Genomic DNA, 15,218 nt, shown 5'->3' with positions numbered 1-15,218 from the left:
CTGAGTTCATTTTTTGTTCCAAACATGGGTTTGGACTGGACTGTCCCTGAAAATTATTTGTTCCTAGAGATGTGTGTGCATATTTTTGCCCAGGCCTTTGCTCACAGAAGAAACTCAGTAGGGACCACATCAAGAGAGATGCCAGCTTGGAGTGCTGTTGGCTCCTGTTGAAGGAAAGACTGTAAAAACAGAACTAGACAGGATTGTCACTTCCACCATACATATTCTTTAATGTCAAAAACAATTCACTCTTTGAGATGTGCTGCTGACTATTGTGACTGCCTCATGTAGGCCTGGGAGTAGGGAACAGAACAATGACTTCCTTTTTCTGGTGACAAGGTGAGAGCTGGAGATCTGAGCCCATGGCCAAAAACATACAGTTGCTGGATGATCATCTTGCCCACACATGGTATCAGTGCTGGGGGCTAAGAAGAGAGAGAGCCAGTAGGCAGCTCCATTCAGAGGGGCATGGGTGCCATTCTCTTGGAGAGGTTAATATTTGATATCCATTTACAATTTTCCTTCCTGGCTTGGTAATGATCATGTAATCTCCAAGACTCCAGTTAAGCTCTATTAAGCACACATACACAGAAGATATTGCATCCATTAAAGAAAAGGATGCTATGAAAAAGGCACCTTTGGAGAATAAGAAAGAGAGCTTAGAAACTTAAAATGACTTCCAAAAGAAAAAAAGTACAATAGAAGATAACTTCAAGAAAATGTCCCAGGTTGCAGAATTAAAAAAAAAACAAAGACATGGAAACTATGAGAGAAAATAAAAAGACAAAGACCATCATTCAGGAGATTCAACACTCAACTACTAAGAGGCCCAGAATGAGAGAACAGAGAAAATAAAGGAAAGAAAATTAAGAAAGAAAGCAAACTGTGATTTCTCAGAGGAGAGGAACGTGAGTCTTCAGATTGGAAAAGTCCAACGACTAGGTGCCCAGCAAAACAGATGGGGGAAAAACACACTCCTGTGCTCATCACTATATTTCAAAACACACGATGGGAGAAAACAGTAAGCTTCCAGAGGTGAGGAAAACAGGTCACCAAGAAAGGAATGAGAATAATATTAGCACACAACTTCTAATCAGCAGCACTACACGCTAAATGCAGTACCTCCAAAATGCATAAGATAAAATATTTTGAACATAGAATTCTAAAGCCAAACTGTCACCCACATATGAAGATAAAATAATGCTACATTTTCAGACATGCAAAGACCCCAAATTTTACCTTTCTTAGGAAGTTACTTGAAGATGTTCTCCAACGACATGCATGACATCTCAGTCAGGGTTCTTGGAGGCCAGTAACAGAAACTGACTCTAGTTAACTTAAGCAGAAAAGGGACTTATTACAAGGTTATCATGTAGTTCACAGAAGCGTGGAGACATGGAAGCCATAGCTAAGGCACACTGTGGGAACAACCAGGTTAAAATGCTGCTACCCCCACTGCTACAACACCCGGAGGTCATCCTACCATCACACACCACTACAGATGAACTCTAGCTATCCTCCTGTCTGGTCCCATTTATTTGTGGTCAACTTCAGCATTGTCTTACTCATGCTCTTCAATCCATGGCACATTATTTTCCTCAGTTCATTCAAGGCCCCTCTTCTGCTTTATTTCATTGAATTATTATTTTCCACTCTCAGTTCCCATCTCTGCTCCCATTCTACTGCCCACCAGAGTGAGCGACTTGAGTGTATTTCACGTATATACACCTCCAATCCATCTTCCAAATATTTAGATATGTGCACACCCATTAAAATAGACAACGTTGGGCGCCTGGGTGGCTCAGTGGGTTAAGCCGCTGCCTTCGGCTCAGGTCGTGATCTCAGGGTCCTGGGATTGAGTCCCGCATCCGGCTCTCTGCTCAGCAGGGAGCCTGCTTCCCTCTCTCTCTCTCTCTGCCTGCCTCTCCATCTAATTGTGATTTCTCTCTGTCAAATAAATAAAATCTTTAAAAAAAAATAGACAATGTTGTTTGACAATTACCTAAATGGTTTTATGCTGTCAATCTCATGCTGTTTTTAACTTTTCACTCAACACTGGGCTTTGGAGACCTATCTGTGTGGCTACAGTAAATTTAGCTCCTTTCTTTTTATTTGTATTTTCCATCCTATAAATATACCACAGTTCACTTATCTGGTCCCTTGGTGATGGACACCTAGATTGCTTCCAATTCCTCGCTAAACACAAACAACGCTAGAACAAACCTCAATTATATTTCCTTAAGGAACTGTGTGAAAATTCCCCAGGAATATATTTCTCTGGAATATATATTCAGGAGTGCAGTTGCTATGTTGTAGGATCTGCACAGACTGAACCTCAGGAAGTACTGCCAAATTAATCTCTGGAATACCTTTATCACTCCCACCCACGATTTTCCTTTTCTTCACATCTTCACCAGTAATTGATAATATCTGACTTTCTGCATGTTGGTATTCTTATAGTGATTTGTTAGTTTAATTTTCATTTTTCTAATTATTAGCAGAGTTGAAAATGTCTTCATATATTCAATTTTCCCCTTGTGTAAATTCAAGATTCTCCTTCTGTTAGTTACTCTTCGTATCATTTGCCTATTTTCCTATTAGGTTTACTATCTTCTTTTCTAGTTATTAATCTTTTGCCACTTTTGCACATTGCAAATATATCTTCCTAATCTATCATCCATATGTTAATTTCATATATTCCTGTCTCCCTTGTACTGCTGACTCTAGATTCAAGGCCATGAACAGAGTATATTCAACCCTTGTGCCCAGTGGGCAGAGAAAGGAAGTTTCTGACCTCCTTCAGTTTCCACTGTAGGAAGTGGAGCCCTGCCTCTCACCAAGACTCATGGGAGTGGGGCTCTACCAAACAGGATGAGGATTTAGATGCCAGGCAGCCACTAGAGTTCACTCTTTTGTTTGCCGGACATCCACATACACCCTTCTTCCCAATGTTACTCTACAAAAATGCTTCCACCTAACTTAGTGCCTCATATAACCAAAAACACACTCATTCCCTCTCCAAAAGGAGACAGCAAAAAGTGTAAGAACGCTTTCAGGTGCAAACAATATAAAACTCAACTCAAGCCGGCTTAAGTAACAAACGTAATTTATTAGCTCACTTAACTGAGAAGTTCATAGGCAGGGCAGACTTCAGGCATGGTATGATCAGGAATATGGTTCCACTTCTCTGTGATTCTTTTGCCTTCTTCATTTGTCAGCTCCATCCTCAGGTAGGCCTTCTGCATGCTTCTTTGCTACATGCTTCTTTGTTCATATCCAAGGGAAGATAGGCCACCTCTTCCCTCAAAAACTGAACAAAAGTCCTAAATTTCAGTGTGACTGGATCATCCCTGAACCAATCATCACTGTAGCAAGGGGGTGTGATACTCAGATTGGTTTATACCAATAAAGGACTATACCTAGAGCTGGCAGTGGGGTCGACCCCACTCAAATTGTATAGTTGTCACACAGTGGGGGAGGAGAGGAATGGATGTTGGAAAATAACCACAAAGTCCACTACAAAGGAGTAAACTAAGAAAGAGGAAGATATGGGGTCCAGGAAAGATTGGGTCCAGCCCAGAAGAGTAATGAAGGGACGTCCCAGGATGACAGTTGTGCTGCAGGCCTACAGAGCAATCAGTCCAAATTGGAGCAGGAAGACGGAGGGCTCCAGGAGGAAGGTATCTGGGAAAAAAGGGGATTCAAATGATTTTATACTTTCCTTGAGAATTTGGAACAACTTAAGAAGAAGATAAAGTCAGACAATGCAAGGAAAAAAGAAAGGCAATTAGAAACTACCAGGAAAAAATGCATAAGAAAAGAAATGTAATCCTAGTACACTAATTGGAGCGGCAGGGAACAACATTTACATAATTATAATAACATCAACACTTTATTGACTTTAAACTTTTAGAGTGATCTGTCAGCTAAGTATGGATGACTTAATTATGGTTATAGACCCAGAATGTAAATGCTATTAATCTTATTAACATAAAAGTATAAATGACAGAAGTTGAGAGACTGAAAGGAGTATAAGTCCATTATTTAAAGGTACCAAGGTAAGGAATAGAGGCTTTATAATTAATAATAGAGCTATACTGGGTACATGGGAGGAGGGTAGTTGGGTGATTTAAATAGCAGGAAGTCAACAGATAATGTCTAAAAGTGATAAATAAGTTGATAAATAGAAAAATCTGCATATTATTTAGAGATATTAAGATAATTACCAGAAAAATTAAAAACAAACCGTTATCGACCAGTAGATTCCCAGGTCAAGATGGCAGACTTACCATGTGTTTATCTCCACTCCCACCTGAGACCTTGTTAAAATGACAGTAAAGGAATTAAAAAAAAAGGTATAAAAACACAATGATGAAGAGAATGAGAGCAGGTCCATCAGCAAAAGAGAGATTTCAACACATTTCTGGAAGATAGAAGGTAATGGAGGAATGGTAACTGATGGAGCATGGTGGAGGAAGCCATAGCCTGGAGTATGCATGGAGATGACGCCACCGAGGAAGGAGTTGATCTTTCTCTGCAGAAGCCTGGAATGTCTTGGGTCTTAACAATGCCAGGTATGATATAAAGTGGGAGTGAGATATTGGCTGAAAACAGGGAGATTAATTGGAAGGCTGTATACCAAACCATTAACCCACCCTTTGTGTACAATTCACAGCAGCCAGGTGTCTACCCATTAGACAAAACCCAGAGGGTTCTGAACTAACAAAACTGAACCTCAGAGAAAAGATCTTTGCAGTCTGGCATTTGGGGACTCTGCAGCATAGCAGTCAGTTCTCCTCCAATCATCCTAAAGGGAAGCCACCAGTCACCTAGCACTGTCCCCCATACACAGAGCTTCCAATCAGGTATTTGTTGCTAAATTCCTAAGTATGAGTATACAACCATGGATTACCAGGCATTTGAGAAACGGCCACAAATTAAGAGAGACCAAAATAAGCAAACAGGGTAAAATGAACCACAAAGGAAACACATTTTTTTAAAAAAGAAAAAAATATATATAAAAATACCTCTACTGTACCCAGAGAGTCAAGATACTAGTGCATCCACTAAACAAGAACTGGATGCTGTAAGAAAGGAAAAGGAACATGAATGGATATTTGGAAATTTTAAAATGTGATTGTCAAAAAGAAATGTGATAGAATAGTTGAAAGATACAAGTTCAATCTATTCCGGAAAGGAAGAGAGAGAAGGGAGGGAGTGAGGGAAAACGAGATTGAGGGAGAGAACAGATAAAAACTACAAAAGATCAATTCAGGAGTTCCCAGAGAGAACAAAGAAACTGGAAGGGAGGAATGTATTCAATAAAAAAGAGAATTCCCAGAGTTAAAGTACTTCAAAATGAAGGGACCTAACCAGTGACCCAACACTACAAATGACAAATCCCCAAACCTAAACACAAAATTATAAAATTTCAGAACACCAAGAATATAATTTAAAAAAAAATAACTAAAGTGGGGGTGGGTAGATGGTCAGAGAAGTACTTTTCCCTGTTTCTCTCCCCAACTACAGCTAAAATCCTGAGGCATTGTATATAAACCTAAGAAGGCTCTGAGAAGTGAAGAGAAGACAAACATGCTAGAGACCCTCGCAGCACAGAAGTGACATGGTGGTGAATTCCCTTGGTTTGCTTTTTGACTCAACACACCCCAGACCTGGTGCTAGAGAAAGTGGCAATGAGATAACTCCACTCCAGCACAACACAACAGAAAACACTGTGGTTCCATCAGCAAATGCCAAGTGTGGAGCTTAGACTTCTACCCTCACTGGCTGTAAAAAGTCACCCCTCTCCCTTCCTACTGGGGTGGTTATCAGAGAAGTTTGAGTAGGGAGCTGCAACTCCCATTTCCCCACCCAAGAACGAGGAAACCCTCCTTCTCGGTTGTCAACAGAAACTAGACTTCCATGCCCGCCTGGCAGTAATGAGGCAGTGTCCCCTCTTTCACTGCTGGAACAGTGTCTGAGGAAGCAAGCTGAAACAAAATGCCCAGGTTTCAACAGAAAATTACTCATCATACCAAGAACCAAGAAAATCTCAACCTGAAATGAGAAGACACTCAATAGACTCCAACACTGATATGAGGTGTTAAAAATTATCTGACAAGGGAGGCATCATAAAAATGCCTCAATGTACAATTAGAAACATGCTTAAAGCAAATTAAAAAATAGAAACTATCAGTAAAGAAAAAAGATAAAAAGAAGAATCAAACGGAAATTTTAAAGTGAAAACTACAATAACCAAAACAAAAACCTCAAAGGATTGGGCTAACATCAAAATGGAGAAAACAGAGTAAAGAATCAGTGAACTTGGAGAACGATAGAATCACCCAAACTGAAAAACAAAGACTGGAAAAAATAGTGAACAGAACCTTAGGGACCCGTGAAACTACAACAAAAGATCTAACATTTGTATCATTGAGATCCTGGAAGGAGAAAAAAAAAAAAAAAAAAAGGTGCAGGGAAAGCTACCTATAAAGCCATGAGGCTCAGACTGTTATCAGACTGCTTATCATCAAAATTTGATGCTAGAAGAAAGTTGAGCAATGCCTTCAAAGTTCTGTGGGAAAATGATGTTGAACCTCAAGCTTTATAGCTGAATATAAGGATGGAATAAAGATCTTTTCAGACATGCAAAGACAGGAAATCTAACTCCTACAAACTTTTCTGAGAAAGTTACTTGAGGATGCGCTCCATCAAAATAATGAGAAAAACAAACAAACCAACCCTGAGAACTAACAAATAGTGAATATGAACAAGCAAAGCAGAGAAGGAAGGTTCCAAAATGACAGCCCATGCATCAGACCTAGAGAGCAACTAGTTCAGATTTGAGGAAGAGTATAAGAGGGCTCCAGGAAGATGTCCTGGAGGGGGGGAAAAAGTAGGCTTGATGGAATATTTAATGTAATAGAGATTTTTGAGAAGAAAAAAATTAGAATATATGATAAAGTAAAAACAGTGAAAGATAAAAAGAGAATTAGAAACTTGAGGGAAAAATGAAAAACTACAAGGAAAAATTATAAAAGGTACATTAAATGGCTTCTTCAGTGAACAGTATTTACAGTTATATTAATATAATCACTTACCGCTTTTCAACTTCCCAAATCAAATTATCAAGCTACAGACAACACGCATACCAAAAATCTTAATCATGATTACAGAATTCAACGTTATCAATTTTGACAATATAAAAGACCAGATGATATAAGTTAGGGAGGTTGACAGTGGAAGGTGTAAAAAAGAAAAGACATTCTCATCTAACAAAATTCTGGTTGTTAAGAAATATTGTCTCTAAGTCATGGAAAATGAAATAAAGGTGCTTTTTAAATTCAGAAAAGTAGTACAGAAACTAAATTATATGAGAAGCGGGTAAGACAAGAATTGAACTTGGTGTAATCTAAATCATTTGTCATAGCAGGACACCAATGGATTAATGTCTGAAATTGATAAAAGACAAATGCTCACATAACACAATACTTAGAAATGGAGGTCGCACAATAACTAAATAAAAGTGGTTGCTAATAACGAAAGGTGGTAGAGTGGGAGTGGGGCTGTGGAACTCACTTTTTGTAACTGATTTAAGTTTATTGATGTCTTCTAAATAATGTGCCTGCATTACTTCTATTTTAAAATGAACACATATTTAATTTTTAAAAACACAGAAAAAGGACACTCCTGCCCACTACTTCCTCCAAATTCCCTTGTTCCTGCAGACCTAATAGCGGCAGAATAGAAAAAAACTTCAACAAACTTGCAGTCTCCCTTCTGTGCAGATTTCCTGCAGTCAAACTGCAAGCTTTGTTAGCCTGCAGTCATCCCATTTACACCCACCTCCTGGCTTGTTTTCATCTCCCAGGCCTGGAGAGTGCTTACTCCTCATGTCTACAAGTTGGGATCCTCTCTACTTATTTTTCAAGGCTCAGCTCAAATTCTATCTCCAAAGTCTTCCTTGGCCCCCTGGTAGAACTTTTTCCTCGCTCCTCAGGGACTCCCAAGTCCTCATTTGTGCCCGCAATTATAATACTTAGATGTTCTCTCTCCCAAGTATATTACTTGGGTCAGTATCTCATGCTTGCAACCATCTTTCACACTGGCTACCAGAGTGATCTTCCTAAAATACCAATCTGACTCCGCCACTCCCCTTCCATAGCTACACTCTGTCAAACCCTTCTACAGCTTCCCATTGCCCACAGGGTCAAAGCTAAGCTCGACTACCTGGTTTTTGCCACTTTTTCCAATTTCCATTCCTCCCAAAATCCATGCACTTCCACACTCTTCATAGAACTTTACTTAGGCAGCTCTTCTGCTCGGAATATTCTACAGTTACCCTTTCTACATGGTAAATACCAACTCTTCCTTCAAGATTCAGTTCAAGCACCCCTTCTCTATAAAGCCTTGCCTGAGTACTCCCTCCATCCTACCCCATCCCAAAGAGGAATGGTCCTATATTCTCACCCTGCCTCATCTAGACTTCTGCTCTATAATCTCTCCCCTTTGGTGCACTCACCTGCGCCCCCAATTAAACTGTGAATTCCTAGACTCTGGGGAGTATATCTCATCCCCAGAACCTAGCACAAGGCCTGACATAATGCAGGAACTCAATGTGTGCTTGCTGACCAAATGGGTGCAAAAGTGATGACAAAGTGGATCCAAGAAAGAACAAAAGAGCCAACAAATGAGTGAATACTTACATCAATGCCTGAGTGCAGAATACGTGAAAATACCACTAATAGGTGAACAGATGAACAAGTGGCTGAACGAATGAGAAAAAGAAGCCAGTATGTAAATGAATGAGAAGTGCCTGTGCCAGTGAGGATGTGAAAGAAAGAATGACTTCCCACCTGTGTCTGGTTTCAAACCCACGTGGAAGACCTTCTGCCCTGCTTTCCACCCATCTACAGTGCACACCAGTGTTAACTTCTTTTAGATTACAAGAACAGACACACTCAGGTTAGTGATGGAGATTTATTGAAGCATTCATAGGGAAATAAGGAAGACAAAAACAGCTACACAGGCAGCCTCATGGAGGAACAGAAACTGGAAAATGGTTCACGATCCAAAGCAGCTCTAGAGCCTGGCTTATCTTGTCACCCCCTCAGCTGCAGGCATCTGTTGCTCCCTTCTCTAGTGCTTCCCAAAATGGTGACTCAACTTCTTTCTGGCTGTATTTGTACTCTTCCTACTGCTACTTAGACTACCTTTCTTTCTTTTCTTTTTTTCCTGTTACCCTCCTTGCTAGTGCTTGGCCTTCGGGGGCCTCATTGTTTCTTGGCCTCCTGGCTCCTGCAGCTTCTTGGCTTCCAGGGCTTCGGTTCCAGTTCATCCAGGGCTTCTCTTGTGTTGAAGCTTCTGTTTGCCTGGTCATTCCTGCAGCCTCTTCGATTCCTGTTGCCTTGCTACCTTGTGGCTCTGAGAGTCTCATTGCTTCTGCTGCCTCCTGGATCTTGTCATTCAAGCCTTCTGCTGCTTCATGGATCTCACATTCAGGGTTTTGTCTCGTGGTTTCTGTTCCTCATGGCTCCTGCTACATTGTGGCTCCTATTGCTTCATGGCTTCTGTGTCCTTTTGGCCCAATGTTGTCTTGCTGCTTCATGGCTTCTGCTACCTTGTGGCCCCATGTTCTCATGATATAAATGTTTCATGGTCCCTGCAGCTTTCTCCATGCTTTTGCTGTTCAGCTTCTAGCACCCCTCATCCATCACCACTTCTGTCTTGCTAAATGCTAATTAATAGTTCACTTCTGAATGCCTCACATTTAGCCTCCCTGGAGGCCATTTGATACAGGCCATCCCTATGAGGTGGAGTTCTTACACCCGTCCACCTAATAGGCTATGGCCTAGAGATTGGCTGTCCTTGAGTCAGATACTATCCCAAACCATTTGTGGCCAGGACTGTGAGGTCACATGGTACAGAGCATGGCAACTCATGCTTAAGAAACCCCTTAGAAGGGATGTGGGCATGGCAGGTTTGCTGACGGTTTCCAGAAGGGGGCAGTGTAATTGGCAAGCTTCTTGTTTGGCCTGTTCAGTACACCAACCTTCAAGGCCAACCTAAGTCCCACCTTCTCCCTGGCCACCTCTGCCTGTCCTATCTGTGAAGGGAGAGATCAAGGCTCTAGTGGTGATGTGGAAAGGGAACTTAGGTTCCACTTCTGGCTCTGAAACTTTCTAGTAATGGGACCTTGGGCAAGTTCCTTCCCCTCCCAGGGCCTCAGGAGGGGGTTGGACAAAGTCTGTAAGTTCCCTTACAGGTCTGACATCTGGGCATCTCACTTTAGGTTACTGTCTAAGGAATGGGAGTCTTACCTGGGGAAGCCCTCAAAAACATCTCTTGAGGTAGGAAAGAGGGAGTCAGAGTCCTGGCTTGGAAGAGCCTCACTGCATACAGGAGGTGCTTAGCCAAGATTTATTGAACTGGATGAATGAATCAATGGCTTGGGGGAGAGGGGGAGGGAGGGGACCACACAACACACAGAAACTTTTAACTAACTTGAGGGAAGAATTCCAGTGGCTGAGGCTGGAAGGAGATTCTGACTTAGATGGATGAGGAAAGAGAATGACTGGAATAGGGTAGGAATCTAGGCTACTGATGGGCACTCATTCTATACTCTCAGTCACCCTCCACATCCAGTGATCCTCAGTCATCAAGTCTGGCTCACACTTTTATTGCCTCCAATCCATTCCCACTGCCCTTGCCCTTGAGTAGGGCTCCTGGGCTTTTCAACAGCTTTCTAGCTGATCTCCCTGTCTCCATTCTCCATCACAAATGCATTCATTCACATTTTCATTCACTCAAAAACTATTTATTGGGTGCCTGTTTTGGGTCAGGCACTGTGCTTTTTGCTGGGGATATGCCAGTAGCAAGATAACCCCAGGCCCATCCCTGTGGTGCTTTCTGCTTACTTAGAGACAAAACAAGCAAACACACAGTGAGAAATTGAGCCAACGGGGAAACTACAGGTGTGGGAGCATATAGCATGCACATTTAACCTAATCCATTTCCAGTGGCTGACATCTTGCCTGCTTAAAACCATTCCATGGCTCCCACACTGCCTTCTGGCTACAGTTCCCAAAGCTGGCTATACCCTACAGTCATGTGCTCATTTTTCTAAGCACTCAAGATCCTGAGGCATCACCCCAGTTACAGAAATCAAACTTTTTGAGGATGGAGCCCAGAGTGCTCCACGTGGTTCTGGTGCATAGCCAGTTTGGGAACCACACTGTCTCATGAAAGAAATCTGAACTCTGTTAAATCTTGTTTCAGTACTTCTCAACTGTTTTTGCTGTTTCTTGTCTTCAGGTTTTTGTGCATACTGTCCCCACTCCCTGAAAATTCCTTCCACTTCAACTAGGTAATTCCTACCAGGCTCTCAAGACTCAGCTCAGGTGTCACCTCCTAGACTAGAGGATGTCTTCCCTGAACCTCTGTATAAGCTACAGGCCCTTCCTTTTCCACACTCCTCTATCAGAGGGCTATCAGACTGCATGCTTAACGGCTGTTCTAGGAATTGCCTCCCCTAACTAGTGAGCTCCTCAAAGGTGGGGTAAAGATTTGACTCATGTTTATGTCCCTGGTGGGCAACACAGTGATTCCCAGAGTGAAGTGCCCAGTTAAAGGTAAACACGGTCATGGAGCACCCTTCAACTCCCCAGACCAAGGCTACTGGGTCCAGGGTATAAGGGAGTCAACCTAGCATCCTCCAACAAGTCCTAGGGATTCTATTTGGATCCAGCTTACTCCTGGAAACATACTGTGCCATAAGCTCTCACCTGAGCACAGCCTTCACTGAGCACATGCTCCTTTGTGATGATAGAAAGCAGGTGGCACAGTGGGAAAGCACTGGGCAAGCAGAGATCCCTCCTAGTTGAAGCCTAGATTCTACCAATGACCCACTGGGTTCTAGGACAAAGCCTTTCACCTCTCTGATCCTTAGGACCTAAGTGCTCTGCAGCACTTGTGCCCCTGTGGGCCAGGCTTTAGTCCAAGGCATCTCATCTAATCCTTTCTACCATGTGAGGTAAGAATTAGGTATCCAGATTATTATCCACACCTACTGAATTAGATTTCCAGGGGTGGGACCAGAGCAAGGAGCTCCACATCCTTTGGATGTGGGGGTGCAGCAGGGAACAGCTGCTTTGCATTGTAAGCCCTTCTGTACTATTTTACTTCCTACCTGGTGTATATATTGCTTTGATTTTTAAAAAAGAAAAAAGAAAAATCTTCACAAGTGATTCTGGTGCACAGCCAAGGTTGAAAACCACCCTTGTAGTGGAGAAAGCACAAGACTGAATTGGGGGGGGCCTGGGTTCAAATTCTTACTGTTACCTGGTAGCTGGGTCACTTAAACTTCCTGGGCCTCAGTTTCCTCATCTGTAAAGTGGGGCAAATAGCAATTGCTACCCTGAAAGGCCTGGGATGATCTAGGTATCAGCCAAACTCCTTCCAGCACACTTCATCTTCCCTACATGGCTGTAAATAGGGCACAGATTAAGTCCTTTTCTATGTGAGGAAACTGAGATCCAGGGAGGTGAAGTAATGAGCTCAAGTTTCTACAGCTAGGATTTGAACCAGGGCGACTCCCAAATTGTGCTTTCAGATATGCCAGCATTTCCCAAACTACAGCACATGTACCACTGGTGGTATGTGACTTCTTTGGTTGAACAAAGACAAATTTATTTTGAGTTATGCCTTTCAATATGTATTAGAAAAATACATAATTAGCATATCAAATCCATGGTTTCATGGATATCACTACTTAGGATGAAACTCAAGTAGATAACAATGTTACACCTAAGACAACCTCAAGAAAAAGATTGAGTAAATAGTACAGGAGGGCAATTTGGAAGCCTCTATTTAAAACAAAAATATAAATAGTCTATGACTCTGCAATTCAACTTCTAGGAAGCAACCCTAGATAAACTCATATACACACGCACACGCACACACACACACACAAATGTTCCTGTGTTGTATTCTGTAATAGCAAAAAGAGAAAACAGTCTTAACTAGCTATCACAAAAGAAATGGGTACGATGTGATAGTCATATGATGGCACTCCATATGGCAATTACAAAGGATGAATTGAATCTACATTTAGCAAAAACATGCATAGATCTCAAAAACTGTTAAACAAGGAAAGCAAATTGCAGAACGACTCAATATACCATTTGTATTAAATACACAATATTTTCAATGAGCTCATATATGTCAAAGTCTTAAAACTGTCTAGATGGATGTACAACAAACATAACAGCAGTTTAGAAGGGGACGGGCAATGGTAGTCAAACAAGGCTAGCTCTACTTATAAATCTGACATCTTAGAGAATGGATTCATGAGTCACTTGAGTAATCAGAACAAATTTAACTTTGAAGAAACAAGAATGTGGTATACAATCAGGACAAGGTGATGGTCTGACAGTGTATGAGAACGAGCATAGGCTGACCTCATGGCAGCAGGCTCTGCTGCCTCTGCACGGTCCCTGCAGCTGACACAGGTTAGTTCCCAGAAGGAACTTCACACATATTCGGCCGGGATGTGGCCCAGGCTACCTCTCCCCGACTTCCTCATGACCCGGGTTGGGGCCCAGGCACCTGGTTACCATACATGATTGAAGCTATAGGCTTCCTTAAGCCCTTCACTTACCGGGTAAACCCCATCAATGCCCTGGAACTTTCTCAGTAACCAAGGCATTTAGCATCTCCCAGATCTGGAGAGTCTTTCCATCCCCAACAACTGGGATCAGACCCCTCAGGGGTCCAGGTATGAGAAGGCTTTTATTCTGAGGGGTTGGCACCTAGTGGGCTCCAAGCAGGGATAAGGCCCCCAGTGAGGAGCTTGACATCATTAAATCCTATGAGGTAGGTAATATTGTTAGCCCCATTTTACAGATGAGGAAACTGAGGCACAGAAAGGTCAAATGACTTGCCCAACACCAAACTAGTGATTTTAAAAAAAAGGACTAGAACCCACAAATGTCTGTCCCCAGAGCCCAGGTTCCACTCCTAATGCCCAACCAAATCCTACCAATTGTCAAGGTTCAGCTCAAATGTGACCTTCTCCAGGAAGCCTGGAGGTGATCATCCTCTTCTCAAACTCTAAGTACCTATAAATATGATTCAGCTGACCACGAGAAACCATGAACCCACTGCATCTCCTTGGTAGGAGGGTAGAGACCATATCTGATTTAGCTCTGTATTTCTAGAATAGAGCCTGACAAATATATGTCTGATGAATACACAAATGAACAAAAACACAAATGAGTGAATGAGGGCAATTTCATGTGACTGATTCCTATGAGGTCCTGAATACCTTTGCCCAGCTCTGGGGTGCTGTCATACTAAGCTCTCTTGGAATCAAATTCAGCCTAGGCTCCTTCTAAAATGGATCTCCAATATCTTTTATTATTTTGCAAGCACGCCCATATGCACACATGCGGACACATATATACACACATACATACCCACACACAAGCAAGATGCAAGGGGCCCAACCCATGATTATGGGTGATGGGAGGAGGGAGGAGGGGGGAGGTCTGGGAGAGGGGAAGATAGGGGATGGACAGATGGCCCTGTTCAGCTCAGTTCAGCTCAGCACCTCCTTCCAAAGGCCAGGATGCTCCCTGAAGCTCAGGAATTTTTGCTCCAGACCTAATATCACCTCTGTTCCTCTTCGTGCTTGACAGCAATGCCTAAATCCCATGACTATACCAAACAGGGACGGGAGGTAGGGGGAGGTTGGGAGCCAAATATCCAGAGATTGGGAGAGGGGAAGCTTAGGGATCCAGACAGGGCAGGAGGGCAGAACTACTGCTACTGCTCATTGGGGTTGGGGTTGGCATCTGGGTACTTGGTGAGGTCGAAGGTCAGGACTTTGCTGATCACACAGTCCCCTTGCTGAAGGAGGAGGGAGAAAAAGAAAAATGAAATTGTAAGGAGAGAATTAAGGGGGGGGGGTCTGGCGCCCCAGGACCGGGGGCCTCAAACCCTCCTCCCTACATACCTGCCCAAAGCCCAGGCAATGGTTCTCTCTGGGTGTGAGGATGTGCTCGGTCCCATGTGCCTTTTCTCCCTGCCTACCTCTGCATTCTCCTCCTTTTCTTTGCTGTCTGGCTCCTCTGCCTGGCCTTTCCACCTGTCCCCAGACGCAATAGCCCTGCCCAGCTGGGCCGGCTAAGCCTCTAGGGCAGGGCTCCAACAAGCCCAGA

The 15,218-nt window shown here is 42.7% G+C and overlaps 1 protein-coding gene across 4 annotated transcripts in view; it reads right to left on the bottom strand.

Annotated features, from left to right (window-relative positions):
* Positions 1–15,218, bottom strand: part of SMC1A (structural maintenance of chromosomes 1A) — a 49,355-nt gene that overhangs the window by 1,122 nt on the left and 33,015 nt on the right. For 2 of the 4 annotated variants that reach the window (XR_014307171.1, XR_014307172.1), the window contains one exon: positions 1,240–3,684. Coding sequence is in view for 2 of the 4 variants with exons in the window: in XM_082717549.1 (XP_082573675.1) it covers positions 14,824–14,907 (84 nt within the window). In the remaining 2 variants the exon portion in view is untranslated. Of the gene's footprint in view, positions 1–1,239; positions 3,685–8,965; positions 14,908–15,218 lie in introns of those variants that run through there. The other 2 variants (XM_082717549.1, XM_082717548.1) reach the window with 1 other exon arrangement.

The sequence above is a fragment of the Mustela nivalis genome (genome assembly GCF_964662115.1).
Source record: "Mustela nivalis genome assembly, chromosome: X".
Classification (NCBI taxonomy): domain Eukaryota; kingdom Metazoa; phylum Chordata; class Mammalia; order Carnivora; family Mustelidae; genus Mustela; species Mustela nivalis.
Note: the sequence above shows the minus strand (reverse complement) of the source record. Positions and strands in the feature narration are given on the sequence as shown.